Source organism: Bos indicus x Bos taurus, chromosome 23 (assembly GCF_003369695.1).
Source record: "Bos indicus x Bos taurus breed Angus x Brahman F1 hybrid chromosome 23, Bos_hybrid_MaternalHap_v2.0, whole genome shotgun sequence".
Taxonomy (NCBI): Eukaryota; Metazoa; Chordata; class Mammalia; order Artiodactyla; family Bovidae; genus Bos; species Bos indicus x Bos taurus.
In genome coordinates, this window is record NC_040098.1 from 33,232,262 (window position 1) to 33,250,142 (window position 17,881).

General features: G+C 39.6%; 2 protein-coding genes across 14 annotated transcripts in view; one reads left to right on the top strand and one right to left on the bottom strand.

Annotated features, from left to right (window-relative positions):
• The window catches only part of SLC17A1 (solute carrier family 17 member 1), a 237,188-nt gene that overhangs the window by 161,864 nt on the left and 57,443 nt on the right, over positions 1 to 17,881 (top strand). The window lies entirely within an intron of this gene.
• The window catches only part of SCGN (secretagogin, EF-hand calcium binding protein), a 52,493-nt gene that overhangs the window by 3,884 nt on the left and 30,728 nt on the right, over positions 1 to 17,881 (bottom strand). For 2 of the 4 annotated variants that reach the window (XM_027524091.1, XM_027524088.1), the window contains 4 exons: positions 8,769 to 8,824; positions 4,151 to 4,196; positions 3,846 to 3,905; positions 2,676 to 2,744 (listed from right to left, as the gene is read on the bottom strand). In XM_027524091.1, coding sequence (XP_027379892.1) covers positions 2,676 to 2,744; positions 3,846 to 3,905; positions 4,151 to 4,196; positions 8,769 to 8,824 — 231 coding nt within the window. Of the gene's footprint in view, positions 1 to 222; positions 306 to 2,675; positions 2,745 to 3,845; positions 3,906 to 4,150; positions 4,197 to 8,768; positions 8,825 to 17,881 lie in introns of all 4 variants that reach the window. The other 2 variants (XM_027524090.1, XM_027524089.1) reach the window with 2 other exon arrangements.

Genomic DNA, 17,881 nt, shown 5'->3' on the forward strand with positions numbered 1-17,881 from the left:
ACCCAGTCCTTAGAAACCAGCTATCTCAGGTTGTCTGGTACTAACATGGAGAAGTTCCAATAGCCTCACAGAAATAGAGTGGCAAGGACAGAAATGATGGGGAGACTCTGATTTCCCATAGGGGCAATATGAGTCCATTAAAAAGTGAGACAGACTTCTGCTTCCACCTCAGATTTTTAGATGGTCTCAAATTTTTTCCTTCAATTTTCTCTAGAGAATTACCTTCTCTGCTCTGTTGCTGGTTTAGGTTTTACTTCCGTGGTCTCACATTAACCTTTGGAAGCCATTGCCAAACCCAGAGACGGCTGAAAGACAATTGAAAGAGTCTGTAAGGATCTGAAGCCTCTGGGCTCGACAGGCAATTAGGGGCAGTGGCTCCACTAGAGAGGAGGCCACACAGCTCTGGAAAACAGGTTCCCAATCCCATTTATTCTAGCAAAAGCAAATTAAAACTCCAGTTAGACAAGGCCTTCTGCTGTGCAGCTTTAATGTCCCATAAAAAACTGCTCACTTTCTATGACAGAAATCATTCTGGTGTTACATAGATAATGAGTGAAATGGGATTTTTCCCTTAGCAATCAGCATATAAAAGGCAACACCACACCAACACCCAGCAACTGTTCTGACTGTGCGAACACTGGTGAAATCTCCGACAGGAGCAACATGTGAAGGGCACAAAGAAGGGGCAAGGGGCCAGTTGAGTGGGATTAATAAGAGTTAGGAGTTATCCTCATTAGACCTCAGAAATAAAAAAAAGTCTCATCCATACCTGCTTAACTACAATATGTAAACTATCTGGAGATTTATGCTGAAATCAGTATCTGGGCATTTTTCCACTGCAAAACCCCACAATTCTAATCAGATGTTTAAGAAGGTCTGAGACTCCAAAAACAGTTAATAATTGTTGCTACTCTAATTTATTGCCATCTAGGCCAATCAAGAAATGATCCTTGTGTCCTATACAAACCTCAAAAGCAATCCCTAAGGATATTATGCCTAAGGTCACAAAGAGTCAGACACAACTGGGTAACTGAACTGAAGGATATGAAACTACTAAATTCAGTGGCTACACAGTCCCATAGAAAAACACCAACGTAAGAATTGAAAATATCTGGATTTTTCCTGGATCATGCAGCTAGTCAATACAGTTCATCAGGATCTCAGAGGAGATTACTTTTTCAAACATTGTTTACCCTACATGGAACAGCTCTGAGATGTGGATATGATCTAAAGTACATAAATCCCAACCACTGCAATGCCTGCCTAAATAAAATAGCCATCTTAGGCTAGGTGTTAGAGCAGCCTGCTGCAGGGTTGGGGGCACTGAGTGCAGCGATGCGTGCATGGGACCTTTTGAAGGAGGTTGCCATTATCTTCATGACCTCCACCATAGTTTGGTCTCAGGTCAAACAACAGGAGGCAACACAACCCTGCCCATCAACAGAAAAGTGAATTAATGATTGACTAAGCATGGCCCTGCCCTTCAGAACAAGACCCAGTTTCCCCCATAGTTAGTCTCTCCCATCAGGAAGCTTCCATAAGCCTTTCCTTATCCAACAGAGGGCAGACAGAATGAAAACCACAATCACAGAAAACTAATCAACTGATTACATGAACCACAGCCTTGTCTAACTCAATGAAACTATGAGCCATGCTGTGTAGGGCCACCCAAGACGGACGGGTCATGGTGGAGAGTTCTGACAAAACGTGGTCCACTGAAGAAGGGAATGGCAAACCACTTCAGTATTCTTGCCTTGAGAACCCCATGAACAGTATGAAAGGGCAAAAAGATAGGACACTGAAAAATGAACTCCACAGGTAGGTAGGTGCCCAATATGCTGCTGGAGAAGAGTGGAGAAATAACTCCAGAAAGAATGAAGAGGTGGAGCCAAAGAGAAAGCAACGCCCAGTTGTGGATGTGACTGATGATGGAAGTAAAGTCCCATGCTATAAAGAACAATATGGCATAGGAACCTGGAATGTTAGGTCCATGAATCAAGGGAAATTGGAAATGGTCAAACAGGAGCAGTCCCCTGGTGTTTAAAAAAAAAAAAGGTGGGGGGTGGGGGGAGAAAATCCCAAGTATGGAATTTATTATAGCTAATTAAATGTTTTAGTTACTCTAGTAACCAAGTCCATAGGAGGAAGACTTTCTGTAATCAAAAAATAAAACAGCAAGGTGCTCCTTTGGTAAAATGGATGACTCTCAAATGATGCTAATAAGAAGCTCCTATGGGGGCTTCACTTAATTGGAACTACAAATGATCTCAAGAGAGGAGAGATTTGTTGGGTCTCACAAAGCTTAAGGGCTTCCCAGGTGGTGCTAGTGGTAAAGAATCTGCCTGCCAGTGCAGGAGACATAAGAGACACAGGTTTAATCCCTGGATCAGGAACATCCCCTAGAGAAGAGCATGGCAACCCACTCCAGTATTCTTGCCAGGAGAATCCCATGGACAGCAGGCTACAGTCCATAGGGTTGTAAAGAGTCAGACATGACTGAAGAGACTTAGCACACATACACAGATGATCAAAGTTTGTTAAATAGGCTGCATCCCTAGATTTTCTGCATCATTTCTCTTTGGCCCTACTGATTCCCCCCAAATAAACAATGGAATCAAAACAGCAGGCCCAATTCCTGATGAGAATGATCTGTCTACACAGTCTCATGAAGTCACCTGGACAAGCTCCATCATGTCTTTAACAAACCCATCCACTTCTGGGCCTTCTAGGGCTCCAGTTTTACTCTGAAAGATGAAAGATCCAATCAGCCAAATATAATTTTAAGTTAAAAAGCTTAAAGAATAAATTACACAAGTAGACCAAATCAGTATTCTTTTGTGACTGCAAACAAGTTTGGAAATGGCCTGTTCTAACATGTTCTCTGTGTAGGACATGCATGCTCCACATAAATCAAAAGAATTCAGTCTAAGTAACTCCCCTCATGTAATCAGTGAAATGGTTTGGAATAGTTTTGATGGAAGCAGTAGTCTTTAGTTCCTTACTGTGACAAATAGCATTAAAGACTATACCAACTTTATTTACTTCCCAAATACCAGGACTCAGTTCAGACTAGTGCTAATTACACGTTCATTGACCCTTTGAAGGACATATTACCATTTTAAGATTTTGCTTTATGATATAGCAATGATTTAATTATTATCAAAACACATTTTAAATTCAAGAGGCACTAGATTGAGTGAGCATATTAGAATTATTATATGGTTCATGTATAAAATATTTTTTACCCATTTTATAAGAATGCCTATAAAAGTACAATACATATTAAAATATTTCAGTATTTTACTTTCTTCTCTAAAGTTTCAGTTGTGACAGGTTATCCATTTTCTTCAAGGTTTTTTAATCCTGAACCTTTAACATATCATTAAAAAAAAAAAACCATTTCCTTAGTGTGTTTTACCAGACACTAGTACAGTAATTGCTATATGCCAGGAACTCCTCTAAGAGCTTTACAAACATGAATTCACTTTCCCCCTATTTCTTTAGATTGGGTGTGGTTTTTTTGTATAACTATTTGCTTTTGTATCTGAGCATACTAATATAGAGACCAAGAAGGAGAAACTTTCTTTTAGTTTGGATATAAGGCACAGAAAAAAAGAAAAAACTACTTTATTCTCTTCTCCATTAATACTCTTATGTCTGTTTGTACTTAGTTCTCAAAGTTTTACTATAGAGAAGCTAAGGGTGCCTTGACGTAGCAACACACATGTGTGATTGCTGTTCATTACACAAGGTTAGGGTCTGCGAGTAGGATGACACCACATAGGGACTAAACAAGCTTCCTACCTAAAGATGGCCAGCATAGTATATCAAAAAGGCACACTTACAACATCATAGTGAGCAAAGATTTTCTCAAAGTCCCTTTTTCTTTCTTCAGAGGAACAGGCCTATGTATGGAGAAAGTAGTATGTCAGTCAGTAATGTGAAACTTCTGTGGTACCATTCCTCCAGGGTCTTAGGCAACTTTTATAAACTTTGAGTCAACAATCCTTAATCTCTTTTAATTCCAGCACTGAGCTTTGTCAGTCTCTAAACTGAAGGTAAGAGAATTACATGCCCATCTTCCCTTCCTCTGAAATCTGTGGAGAAACATAAATGATACAAACCCATCCGGAGAAGTGTCACTACTTACATCCATTTTAAATTGGAGAAGGAAGTTTTCCTGAAGAGCCAGAATCCTAAACAGGAAAAAACCCAAAAACAAAAAATGTAATCCATGTGATGATCTTTCAGCTCTGAATTAGAAGTAAAATGTATAATTCAAGTGTGAGGAAAGGACAGGCAATTTCCAAGTTATATTCTGCAGAATAGGATATGTGCTTGGAAAACAGGAATTTATACAGTACAAAAATTAAAGAAGGGAAAGACTTTCACAGGATTTAGTAGTCACTGTAGACATTTAAAAACTCCAGCAAGATTGCAGGTACAAGGTCATATGCAAAATTCAGTTTTTCTATATATTAGTAATGGCCAACCAAAAAAGAAAGCAAGAATACCATTCCACTTATAATAGTATCAAAAAGAATAAAATTCTTAGGAAAAAGTATAAGAGACCCTTAGACTTAGTGATTTTTTCCAACATTGATCTATAGTTTTCAAAAACGACCTAAATATTATTGCAGCCATGAAATTAAAAGACGCTTGCTCGTTGGAAGAAGAAAAGTTATGACCAACCTAGACAGCATATTAAAAAGCGAAGACATTACTTTTCCAGCAAAGGTCTATCTAGTCGAAGCTATGGTTTTTCCAGTAGTCATGTATGGATGTGAGTTAGACTATAAAGAAAGCTGGGCACCAAAGAATTGATGCTTTTGAACTGTGGTGTTGGAGAAGACTCTTGAGAATCCCTTGGACTGCAAGGAGATCCAACCAGTTCATCCTAAAGGAAATCAGTCCTGGGTGTTCATTGGAAGGACTGATGTTGAAGCTAAAACTCCAATACTTTGACCACCCAATGCTGGGAAAGATTGAAGGCAGGAGGAGGAAGGGACGACAGAGGATGAGATGGTTGGATGGCATCACAGACTCAATGGACATAAGTTTGAGTAAACTCTGGGAGTTGGTGAGGGACAGGGAGGCCTGGTGTGCTGCAGTCCATGGAGTCGCAGAGTCAGACATGACTGAGCAACTGAGCTGAAATATTGAAGGACATCCATGATTAGGAATTAGACTTAATATTGTTAGGATGGCAGTATGCCTCAAATTTATCTGTATATCCAACACAATTACTATAAAAACCCCAGGTGCCTTTTTTGAAGAAATTGATAATCTGATTTTATAATTCATGTGGAAGTGCAAGGGATTTAGAATACCCATAACTATCTTGAACAAACCTTTGAAAATCATTCCTGATTTAAAGACTTACTCAAAGCAACAGTAAGCGAGATAAGGTGGAGTGTACAACATAAGATGTAGCACTATCATAGGGATAGATACATGGATCAATGGAATAGAAAGACAGTCTAGAAATACACCCATCATTTATGGTCAATTGATTTTTGCCAAGGTCATTGAATGGAGAAAGAATAGTTTTTAAAGAAATGGTGTTGTGGCAAATGGATATCCACATAGGCTCCTACCTCATACCATATATAAAAATTAACCCAAAAGGTATCAAAGGCCTAAAAGTAAAAAACTTAAATAATAAAACTCTTAGGAAAAAACATAAGGATAAATCTTCAGAAGCTTAGATTTTTGCAGTGGTTCCTATATATGACACCTAGAACGGAAGCAACCAAAACAAAATTCTGTAAAATTAAGCAAAATTAGATAAATTCAGTTCAGTTCAGTCACTCAGTCGTGTCCGACTCTTTGCGAACCCATGAACTGCAGCACGCCAGGCCTCCCTGTCCATCACCAACTCCTGCAGTCCACCCAAACCCATGTCAATTGAGTCAGTGATGCCACCCGACCATCTCATCCTCTGTCGTCCCCTTCTCCTCCTGCCCTCAATCTTTCCCAGCATCAGGGTCTTTTCAAATGAGTTAGCTCTTCGCATCAGGCGGCCAAAGTATTGGAGTTTCAGCTTCAAAATCAGTCCTTCCAATGAACACTCAAGACTGATCTCCTTTAGGATAAACTAGTTGGATCTCCTTGCAGTCCAAGGGACTCTCAAGAGTCTTCTCCAACACGACAGTTCAAAAGCATCAGTTAGATAAATTCAGTTCAGTTCAGTCACTCAGTCGTGTCTGACTCTTTGCGACCCCATGAATTGCAGCATGCCAGGCCTCCCTGTCCATCACCAACTCCCAGAGTTCACCCAGACTCATGTCCATTGAGTCAGTGATGCTATTCAGCCATCTCATCCTCTGTCGTCCCCTTCTCCTCCTGCCCCCAATCCCTCCCAGCATCAGAGTCTTTTCCAATGAGTCAACTCTTCGCATGAGGTGGCCAAAGTACTGGAGTTTCAGCTTTAGCATCATTCCTTCCAAAGAAATCCCAGGGCTGATCTCCTTTAGAATGGACTGGTTGGATCTCCTTGCAGTCCAAGGGACTCTCAAGAGTCTTCTCCAACACCACAGTTCAAAAGCATCAATTCTTCAGCGCTCAGCCTTCCTCACAGTCCAACTCTCACATCCATACATGACCACAGGAAAAACCATAGCCTTGACTAGACGAACCTTTGTTGGCAAAGTAATGTCTCTGCTTTTGAATATGCTATCTAGGTTGGTCATAACTTTCCTTCCAAGGAGTAAGCGTCTTTTAATTTCATGGCTGCAGTCACCATCTGCAGTGATTTTGGAGCCCCAAAAAATAAAGTCTGACGCTGTTTCCACTGTTTCCCCATCTATTTCCCATGAAGTAGGCCTCATCAAAATCAAAAACTTTTGTTCTTCCAAGGATACAATCAAGAAAGTAAAAAGGGAACATATACAATGGGGGGAGAAATTTTGCTAATATCTGATAGTATCCAGCATATGTAAAGAATTGCTACATATGCTACAAAGAATTGCCACACATTGCTACGTCTTTTAATTTCCAATAAAAGGAAAATTAACCCAATTTTAAAGTAGGCAAAGGATCTGAATGGACATTTCTCCAAAGAAGATGTACAGATATCCTTGAAAATATGTACAAAATCATTAGTCATCAGGGAAATACAAATCAAAATTACAGTGAGGAACACACCCACTAGGATGATGCCAACAATCAGTGCTGGTTAGAATATGGAGAAATTAGAACCAAACCTTCGTACAGTATTGGTGGGAATGTAAAATGGTGTGTCCACTTTGGAAAGCTGTTTAGCAGTTTTTCAGAAAAGTAAGCACAGAACTACTATATGAATCCCGAATTCCACTCCCAGCTATATAACCAAGAGAATCAAATACTTATGGTCACACAGAAACATTACAAAGGTGTCCATAGCCTCATTATTCATAATAGCTAAGTAGTAGAAGAAATAACCTGCATGGTCATCAACCAATGAACATATAAACAAAACAGTATATACATACAGTGAAATACTATTCAGGTATAAAAAGGAATATCGATACATGCTACAGCATGGATGATCCTTGAAAACATTATGCCAAGTGAAATAGCCAGACACTAAAGACCACGTATTGTATGATTCCATTTATATTAAATGCCCAGAATAAACAAATATATAGGAACAAAAAGTAGATTAGTGGTTGCCAGGTACTGGCGGGAGAGGGGAGGAGATAATAATTCTTAATGTTATGCAGTATCTTTCTGCCTTAGTGAAAATGTTCTGGAATTAGGTAGTGGTGATGGTTGAGCAACCTTATGAATATACTAAAATACACTGAATTGTACACTTTTTTAAAGGGTGAATTATATAGTATGTAAGTTATATTCAATAAAAGTTACCTATTTCTCTTTTCTGCATAATTTCAATTGTACTTCAGTGGAATTGAGTCAGTTTCAAAAGACTAAAACCTTGCATTTATGTTGTATTTATAATCATGAGTTTATATATAGCAAAAGGTAGAAAAAATATAACAATTTGGAAAATTTTGCTTCTCTGGGTGTTCAGGGTAGAGAGAATTAAATTAAGCCAAATAGAGAGTAGAACATCCTGGGACTCAGCAAGGAATACTGTTCTCATCTATTTGTTGACATCATATTTTAGAGTTTTTAGACATTTTTTCCTTTGGAAAGAAGCTTGTGTATAGAGTAATAGGGCTTCATTTCAGAATTAGGGATAGAGAAAGAAGATTCCCATGAATAAATATTTTAGGACTTTTTTGTCATTGATTTTGTTCCTTATTGCTGCTGTAACAAATTGCCATAAACTTAGTAGCTTAAAACAACACAAATTAATATCTTACAGTACTGGAACTCAAAAATCTGAAATGGACTTCACTGGTGTTTCACGGTGTTGACAGGGTTGTATTTCTTATGGAGGTTTTAGGGGAGAATCTGTTTTCTAGCGTTTTTCAGCTTCTAGAAGCTGCCTGCATTCTTTGGCTTATAGCCCCTTCCTCTACTTCAAAGACAGCAATATAACAAATTTCTCTGTGATTCTGATCTTCTGCCACCTCCTTCCATGTTTAAAGGACCCCTGTTATCATATTGCATCCACCCAGATGTTTCAGAATAGTCTATTTTAAGGTCTGTTACTTAGCAACATTAATTCTATCTGCAACCTTAATTATCTTTGCCATGGAACATAAGATATTCACTGGTCCTGGGAGATCAAGTCTCACCTTTCAGAAGGGAGAGAGTGCTGTCATTAAACTCCTAGGAATGTGTTTCTGAATCTTTGACACCACTTCCATGCTACTTACCTTGCCAAGTCATTAAGATCCAACCGGCCATCTTTATTTTTGTCAAAGATCTTCATCTGGAATGCAGAAGGGGAAAGGACTGTAAGAAATACGTGTAATGGGAATTCATTTTGAAAGTCATTAAAGTGCTTTGCTAGTTTGTTCTTCTGATTATATATTTAAATTGGCTGAAGCTGACTCATAGGGTCTCTTCCTACAGAGGATAGAAGAAATATTTTTTCCATGAAGGCAAAAGTAGCTGAGGAGGATATGATACAGGAGAAAGTCTCCCTCTATAAGCCTCAGAGGACTGTAGGAAGGAAGAGAGACAGTGAGGCAGAGATGAGAGTGAAGTAGACAGATGTGTGAGCTCACTCTACTGGAAAGGGGTTCTGGAGGGAGAAGGGCACCGGCTACAGAAGGACAACACTGAGTGTGGAGAGTTGCTGTGGCTTCGCTTTCTCTGGACACTCTGAGATCCCAAGGATTTGGATGCTGAGTCAAGGACTAGTAGGCCTTCCATGGAGGCAGCTGAGTATGAGATGGTGTGGGTCAGAGGATGGGGGTGGGTCGCTGAGTCAGCAAGCTGGAAGGAGGGTGTGGCAGAGAATTAGTGGTCTGCATTCAGCAGGAATTAAAGGATGGCTTCAATCATGAGCATCTGCAAGGTAGCAGCAACTGTGTGGTCAGGAGGCATCACCCTGGAAACCAGAGCACTGTATCCAGGGACCTGGACTCCTCCCCTTCACCATGAGGTTCTCAGGGCCACTTTTCTCTCCTTACCCACCTTGATGTCATTTTTAGAGAAGGGTCTGGCTGAGAAGTCTTAAGATGCCGAGCTCTTCCTTACTCAAAGAGGCTGTTTAAATTTATTAGGTCAGACTAAGTTTTAAACAAGATAGGATTAAAAATTAAAATGGGGAAGACCAGATTGGTTTAGGCAAGGTAGAGGAGACACATTTTTTTACATATCTAAGTTGTACTAGGAGTAGATTTTGTGACTTAGCAACATTTTGGTGGTGTAGGATATTTCTAAATATATCCTTATGAGGAGGCTGTACAGGGAAGAAGCAGTGAGATAATCTGAGGATAAATCTAACAGATTTTTACATTAAAAGCATATGAGTCCTTCCTTCATCTTTCCTCACTCTCGAAATCAAATTTATTTTTACTATTTGAAGTGAATTTGAAATCCCATTCTCCCCAAACCTTGGCATCACAAATGTGCATTACAAAATTTATTAAAACACAGAAGCCATCTTGAAAAGATAGAATAGTTGCTAATCTGGTTATATGAATTTATCAGGATTTTCTTCCTCCCCAAATTCAATTACAAAAAGATCTCAGAAAATGACCAATTTATAAGACGGAGGGGAGAGTAAGCTCCTAGTAATTCATGATCTCAGTAACTGAGAAAGTTGTTTGTAAATAGGTTTGTACTAACTCATGGAAGTACATTTGATGAATTTTGAATGTTTGGCAATTTCTGTGGCAGGCAGGGGACATAATAGTTTCTTAATTTTTAAAACTCTAATAGTGAACTTTTGTAGAGCAGCCAACACTTCATATTTTATTTCATTTAATCGTCACCACATTCTTAGAAGAAATAGATGCATGCCATACAGGCAGGGAACTGGAATTTAGCAAGATTAATTTGTCTAAGAAAGTAGTCAGATTTGAATCCAAGCTTATCTGTCACAAGAACTCTTTCCATAAACCAGGCTCTTAGCTTTACAGGCTCTGGACTTCTCATGGTTAATGTAGTACATGCTTTATTTTTGGTTATGAAAGAAAACATCTGGTGCCATAGATTATGCCAGAGATGTGGTATTTACTTTTTCTGATTGCCCTTCTTTCTGTGAGAAAGCAAAAAAAAAAAAAATTCTGTTTATGTGAGTTTCCCTCTGACCTTTGTGGACATTTGCTCATGGTACAAGTCGCTCATGGAGGGCTTTGGTGGTTCATGGGGGTGGCAATGGGGACAGGATTCCATTCTGGGGACTTCCCTGGTGGTCCAGTGGCTAAGACTCCCATGTTCCCAATGCAAGGGGCCCAGGTTCAATCCCTGATCAGGGAACTAGATCCCACATGCCACAACTAAGAGTTCACATGCTGCAACTAGATCCCTCATACTGCAAGTAAGCCCCAACAAGGCCAAACAGTAAAAAAAAAAAAAAAAAAGATTCCATTTTCATCCCAATGTTTTTCAGTACTAAGTACACGAAAGGTTCTATAAAGTCTCTAGAAATGGAACACAATGACTTACTGACACACTCCTTAAAATTCTGTAGGCCAGCAGGTCCCCATCTTAGGCAAAAGACCCCTCAGAGTCTGTAGTTATACCCAGCATTCTCCTAAGATTGAATAATAGCTTTATCTTAATTTTTAAGATCCATATAGATGCCATCTGGTGGGGGTTTAGTCATTAAGTCGTGTCTGAGTCTTTGTGACTCTATGTACTGTAACCCACCCAGGCTCCTCTGTCCATGGGATTTCCCAGCCAAGAATACTGAAGTAGGTTGCCATTTTCTTCTCCAGGGGATCTTCCAACCCAAGGATCAAACTCATGTCTCCTGCTTGGCAGGTGGATTCTTTACCACTGAGCCACCTGGGAAGCCCCAGCAGATGCCATAGTGATTGTAAAATACAAATTCATTTAAAGCCATTACTGGGTTAATCATAACTTCTTACCAGAAACAAGAGATCCAAGGTATGACTACAGTCTATGAATTTTTTTTAACAATTGTTAATTGATAATTTGAGATAGAGTGCAAGGTCAAAAATATGTAGATAGTTCAGAGCAAAGAGTACAAAGTAAAAGTCCTTCCTGTCCTTATTGTAGAGATAATTACCATTCATAGACTGTATCCTTCCAGAAAATTTTTAAACATTTTAATATACCTCTCAATTTTTTTTTTTGGACAAATAGGACCACATTCTATGTATTATTTGCAACTTGCTTTTTAAGCAATATTTTTGGAAATCACTCCTTAACAGGTGTTTTTGTTTCTTTGTTTACTTAAAAACAGATTCTCATTTTTAAAAAGTCTGAATATTGTTGTCATATACACTCTCAAAAAGGATTTAGAGCCCCTTCCCAGGTTACTAAGTCAAGAATTGTATGTTGAATAATTGGGCTTCCCTAGTGGTTCAGCACTAAAGAATCCACCATCAATGCAGTAGACACAGGTTCTATCCCTGGGTCAGGAAGATCCCCTGGAGAAGGAAATGGCAGCCCACTCCAGTATTCTTGCCTGGGGAATCCCATGGACAGAGGAGCCTAGCAGGCAATAGTCCATGGGGTCGCAATAGAGTCGGATATGACTGAGTGACTAAAGAACAGCAACAGATGTTGAATAGTTACCATGTGTCTAACAACATGCAAGGCACTATGAGAGACTCTCAAAAATCACTAAGGTGGTACAGGCTTTTAGGAGCTTACAATGTAATTGGAGCAGCAAAAATGAATATCTGAAATAAGATTCAGCATTATCTCCTTGACACTGAGACAAAGAAACAGAACAATGTGTTAGAATACTGAAGATACTGAGAAAGGATATGGGACTTCAGATAAGTCCCGAAGGAGGGGCAGCTTGAAAGGTGGAGATTCACTGGGCTGAGGAAGATCCCCAATGAAGCAGGTCTGTAGGGGAAGGTCAGAAGGTCAATCCTGGATATGCTAGGTTTGAGAGGCATATTGGGCATCCAACTGGAGACATACATTCAAGTACGTGCAAGCAGCTCAGAGAAGTACTCTCAATTAGAGCTATAAACTGGAGGAGGTCACCATTAGCTGCTTTTTAAAACCATGAGACTGGGTAAGGTCACCAGTAGCATAATGGTGGACATGGAGGAGAAGAGATTTCAAGAGAGCCTGGCAGGGGAGGGATAAATTTGGATTGGAGTGTGAAATAGACACACGACTGTATATAAGTTGAGAGCTCCAAAGAATAGCAAAGAGAGATAAGAAAGCCTACCTTAGTGATCAGTGCAAAGAAATAGAGGAAAACAATAGAATTGGAAAGACTAGAGATCTCTTCAAGAAAATTGGAGATACCAAGGGAGCATTTCATGCAAAGATGGGCTCGATAAAGGACAGAAATGGTATGGACCTAACAGAAGCAGAAGATATTAAGAAGAGGTGGGAAGAATACACAGAGGAACTGTACAAAAGGGATTTTCATGATCCAGATGATCATGATGGTGTGATCACTCACCCAGAACCAGACATCCTGAAAGTGAAGTCAAGTGGGCCTTAGGAGGCATCACTGTGAACAAAGCTAGTGGAGGTGATGAAATTCCAGTTGAGCTATTTCAAATCCTAAAAGGTGATGCTGTGAAAGTGTTGCGCTCAATATGCTAGCAAATTTGGAAAACTCAGCAGTGGCCACAGGACTGGAAAAGGTCAGTTTTCATTCCAATCCCCAAAAAAGGCAATGCCAAAGAATGCTCAAACTACTGCACAATTGCACTCATCTTACACGCTAGTAATTCTGACATCTCCTCCATGTCAAAATTCTCCACGCCAGGCTTCAGCAATACGTGAACTGTGAACTTCCAGATGTTCAAGCTGGTTTTAGAAAAGGCAGAGGACCCAGAGATCAAATTGCCAACATCTGCTGGATCATCAAAAAAGCAAGAGAATTCCAGAAAAACATCTATTTCTGCTTTATTGACTATGCCAAAGTCTTGGACTGTGTGGATCAGCACAAACTGTGGAAAATTCTGAAAGAGATGGCAATACATCATCAGGTATACATCATCAAGACCAACTTACCTGCCTCTTGAGAAATTTGCATACAGGTCAGGAAGCAACAGTTAGAACTGGACATGGAACCACAGACTGGTTCCAAATAGGAAAAGGAGTACATCAGGGCTATATATTGTCACCCTGCTTATTTAACTTATATGCAGGATACATCTTGAGAAATGCTAGACTGGATGAAGCACAAGCTGAAATCAAGATTGCCAGGAGAAGTATCAATAACCTCAGATATGCAGATGACACCACCCTTATGGCAGAAAGTGAAGAAGAACTAAAGAACCTCTTGATGAAAGTGAAAGAGGAGAGTGAAAAAGTTGGCTTAAAGCTCAACATTCAGAAAACTAAGAGCATGGCATCCAGTCTCATCACTTCATGGCAAATAGATGGAGAAACAGTGGGAACAGTGACAGACTTTATTTTTTTGGGCTCCAAAATCACTGCAGATGGTGACTGCAGCCATGAAATTAAAAGACGCTTACTCCTTGGCAGGAAAGTTATGACCAGCCTAGACAGCATATTCAAAAGCAGAGACGTTACTTTGCCAACAAAGGTCCGACTAGTCAAGGCTATGGTTTTTCCAGTAGTCATATATGGATGTGAGAGTTGGACTATAAAGAAAGCTGAGCGCCGAAGAATTGATGCTTTTGAACTGTGGTGTTGGAGAAGACTCCTGAGAGTCCCTTGGAGTGCAAGAAGATCCAACCAGTCCATCCTAAAGAAGATCAGTCCTGGGTGTTCATTGGAAGGACTGATGTTGAAGCTGAAACTCCAATACTTTGGCCGCCTGATGTGAAGAGCTGACTCATTTGAAAAGATCCTGATGCTGGAGAATATTGAAGGCAGAAGAAGGGGAACAACAGAGAATGAGATGGTTGGATGGCATCACCGACCCAATTGACATAAGTTTGAGTAAACTCTGGGAGTTGGTGATGGACAGGGAGGCCTGGTGTGCTGCTGTCCATGGGGTCGCAAAGACTCGGACACGGCTGAGCAACTGAACTGAACTGTATGTAAAATAGATAACGAATAAGGACCTACTGTGTAGCACAGGGATCTCTGCTCAGTATTCTAATGGCCTATATGGGAAAAGAATCTAAAAAAGTGTATAACTCATTCACTTTACTGTGCATCTGAAACTAACAAAGCATTGTGAAAAGTGAAAGTGTTAGTCACTCAGTTGTGTCCAACTCTTTGCAGTCCCATGGACTATATCCTACTAGGCTCCTCTGTGCATGTAATTCTCCAGCTAAGAATACTGGAAGGGGTAGCCATTCCCTTCTACAGGGGATCTTCACAACTCAAGGATAAAACCCCAGTCTTCTGCATTGCAGACAGATTCTTTACTGTCTAAACCAACAGGGAAATCAACTATATTCCAATAAAAATTCAAAAAAAAAAAAGCCCAGTTGTGTCTTAGGTTGGCTTGGATCAGAGTCCTAGGGAAGGAAGCAACTGGAAGTTAGATGCTATAATCCAGGCATGAAGGACGAAGAATGAGAGCTTGGACAGGGTAGAGGATGGGGATATTCTCTTTGTGTGACACATTCACAGATTTCATTGTTTTTGCAAAAGTTCACATTCCATGCTCTAATTAGGTATATGAGTTTAGTATGTCCCACATGTATAAGCTTACATTTTTAAAAGCTCAATATTACCTAATAATATTCTATTCAGGCAGCTAATCCTCCCCCCTGCCAGGTGCTAGCAGCCCCTCTTAATTAGGTGTCATAATTGAAATTTGTTAATAGTTTCCCTCCTTGTACAGAACACTAATTAGGAGTTTAGGTGAGACAAGGTTGCAGACCTTAGCTCTTCTCTTCTGATTGGATGTTCTGCCTTGACTTGTTCATTGTTCAGGTTTCAAACAGTTTTCAAATACACCAATCCTTACTTGGGTCAATTTGAATTCATTTAGTAGGTTACATCTAAATAAAGCATTTAATGCTAAACCTTGGAACCACTTCTTTAATGCAGTGTTGCTCTGACTGTGTCCATTGCTCAGTAAAAAGCCATTAAAGCAGCAGTAAAGTGATTTCACACTTGGTGTATCACTTAGTTAAAGCTCAGATTCTCGGAGTCTTTTTAAGTGTTGAGTTTCTAAAAGTTAGTGTACCCAAAAGTCTTTAGGGAAATGTAAAAGACCTTTTTAAAAAAACAAAACTGTAGCCCAGTTCCCATATCTGTTCATTGGAAAAGTATAAATTGCCTCTGCAATTTAAGAAAGAAAAATGAAATAGATGAGCCTGAATCTCATTAAACTGGTCTGATTTTCAGGGTAAACTCAGACCCTTGGGTGGAAACTCTCACTAGATTCTTGGACACTTATCTGTCTCACCAGTGCATAAAGGACCAATGAGGGGTCATCTGGAGTTTGATCATGGTCCTATCCTCATGGGATAGTTTGGAATAAAAATGAATGCTTAACTGTAGCATGCTTGAGCAGAAGCAGCAAGGGGTTTAAACTATGAAACAGACACATAACGTGAATAACAGGACAGTCTTGGTCCATGGACATCTCTCAACCTAGATACTCAAAAGTTGGTTAAGACCGTACGGATTCCCCTCAGCTGCTTCTCAGGACTCTCAGCTTCTGGATCTAAGCTCAAAGTCATCAAAAGTGTACATTGCTGTTTATGTCTTCATTTCATTGATTTTCCTCAGGTCAGGGCATTCCGTTGTAAGGGCTGCCAGCCTGAGGTTTCTTAAATGTAAACCGTAAGACTGTGAAGAAAAGAGCTTTGGGCAACTAGGGTTGCAGGGCTGATGCTGATGAGCAGAATCTCTTTTCAGCCAAATATCGGCTTTGTAAACAGTCTACATGTCTCCTCCCTGCCTGCTGCTGCTGCTGCTAAGTCGCTTCAGTCGTATCCGACTCTGTGCGACCCCATAGATGGCAGCCCAACAGGCTCCGCTGCTCCTACCTCTTACGATGGGGTGTTTGACTGAGGTGACTGACGCCTGGGGCTTTATGCAGCCACAGTTCACTCTTCTTCCCTTTCTCCCTTCCCCAGTTTAATCAATCAATGTTCCTGTCTTCTCCAGAACAATTTTGTAGAACCCATTCTTGTTTCCCTTTGTCCTTCATTGCTTTATTTCCTCTTTGGTGTTTAATAAGATGTCAGTTTGCAGGATTGTTTAGGTACTTCATGAGGAGAAAAATCAACTTTTCTGGGTAATAAATTCTGTTTTGGCTGTCAGAGCTCCTGTATTATCTATCAAAATATTAAGAGAATCCTAATCTCCTAACATGGCCTTTTCCTCACCTTGCTCTTCATTTTATTCATAGGGATTTGTACCTCTTCTTGATTTCTCATGGAGCTTAACCCTCCTTCTTTTGAAAATTTTCAATTTTATAATTCAGCACTTAGACTTTCAGTCATAAGTGTTTCAGTCTGAATACAGTTTAAAGATAGATTGGGGTCTGGGAATTTCCACTCCATCCTTATCATTTCTGACCTGTAATCCTCAGTTTTTTCATTTATAAAATAGATTATTTATTTAAATACTTATTTCATAAAGTTTGTGTAAGAATCAAGTGAGATGTTTGAAAAGTGCTTTGCACAGAGCCTAGCACAAAAGGAAGTCTCAATTATTATGATTAAGATATTTAGTACCAGAACAACACTGGCTTTCAATGAAAATAAAGTACTGCATGTTAAGGAAGCATCTTTTAAAAGTTTAACTTTAATTCTGTTCACCTACCTTTTCTTTTTTTAAAAAAAATTGAAGAATAGTCGATTTACAATGTTTCAGGTATACAGCTAAGTGATTCAGTTATGCCTATATATGTGTATATATATTCTTTTTCAGATTCTTTCCCATTATAGGTTGTTACAAGATATTAAATAGTTTCATGTGCTATACAGTAGGTCCTTGTTGTTCATCTGTTTTATATATAGTGGTGTGTATCTCTTAATCCCCAATTCCTAATTTATCCCTCCCCTGGCCTTTCCCTTTTGACCACCTAACTTTTCTCGTCCTGCTTTCCTAAAGTTCTAGACTTGCTGCTTCATTGTAATGCATCTTGTTTTCATTATTTTTTTAATCAGGAAAACTTTTAAAAAATAGTTTAATTGCATTTTAAGGTGATGTCGACGTATTTAAGGACTAAAGGGAAAATTGGACTCAGCTGCTACTTACGGGTAGATACAGTATGGCAGTGACATGCACAGCGGGGATGGAAGGGAGGGACCAGAGAGAATTTTTGCTCCTTTTCCCTTTGTTTTTTTAATCAAATTTTCTCCCAGTTGGAAAACTCTATAAGGTCAGAGACCATATCTTTGTTGGTAGGTTGTCCCTAAATAGTTGTTGAAGGAGTGAACTCACATCTTTGTGTGAACTAGTTTACCAGATCACATTCTAACTGGAG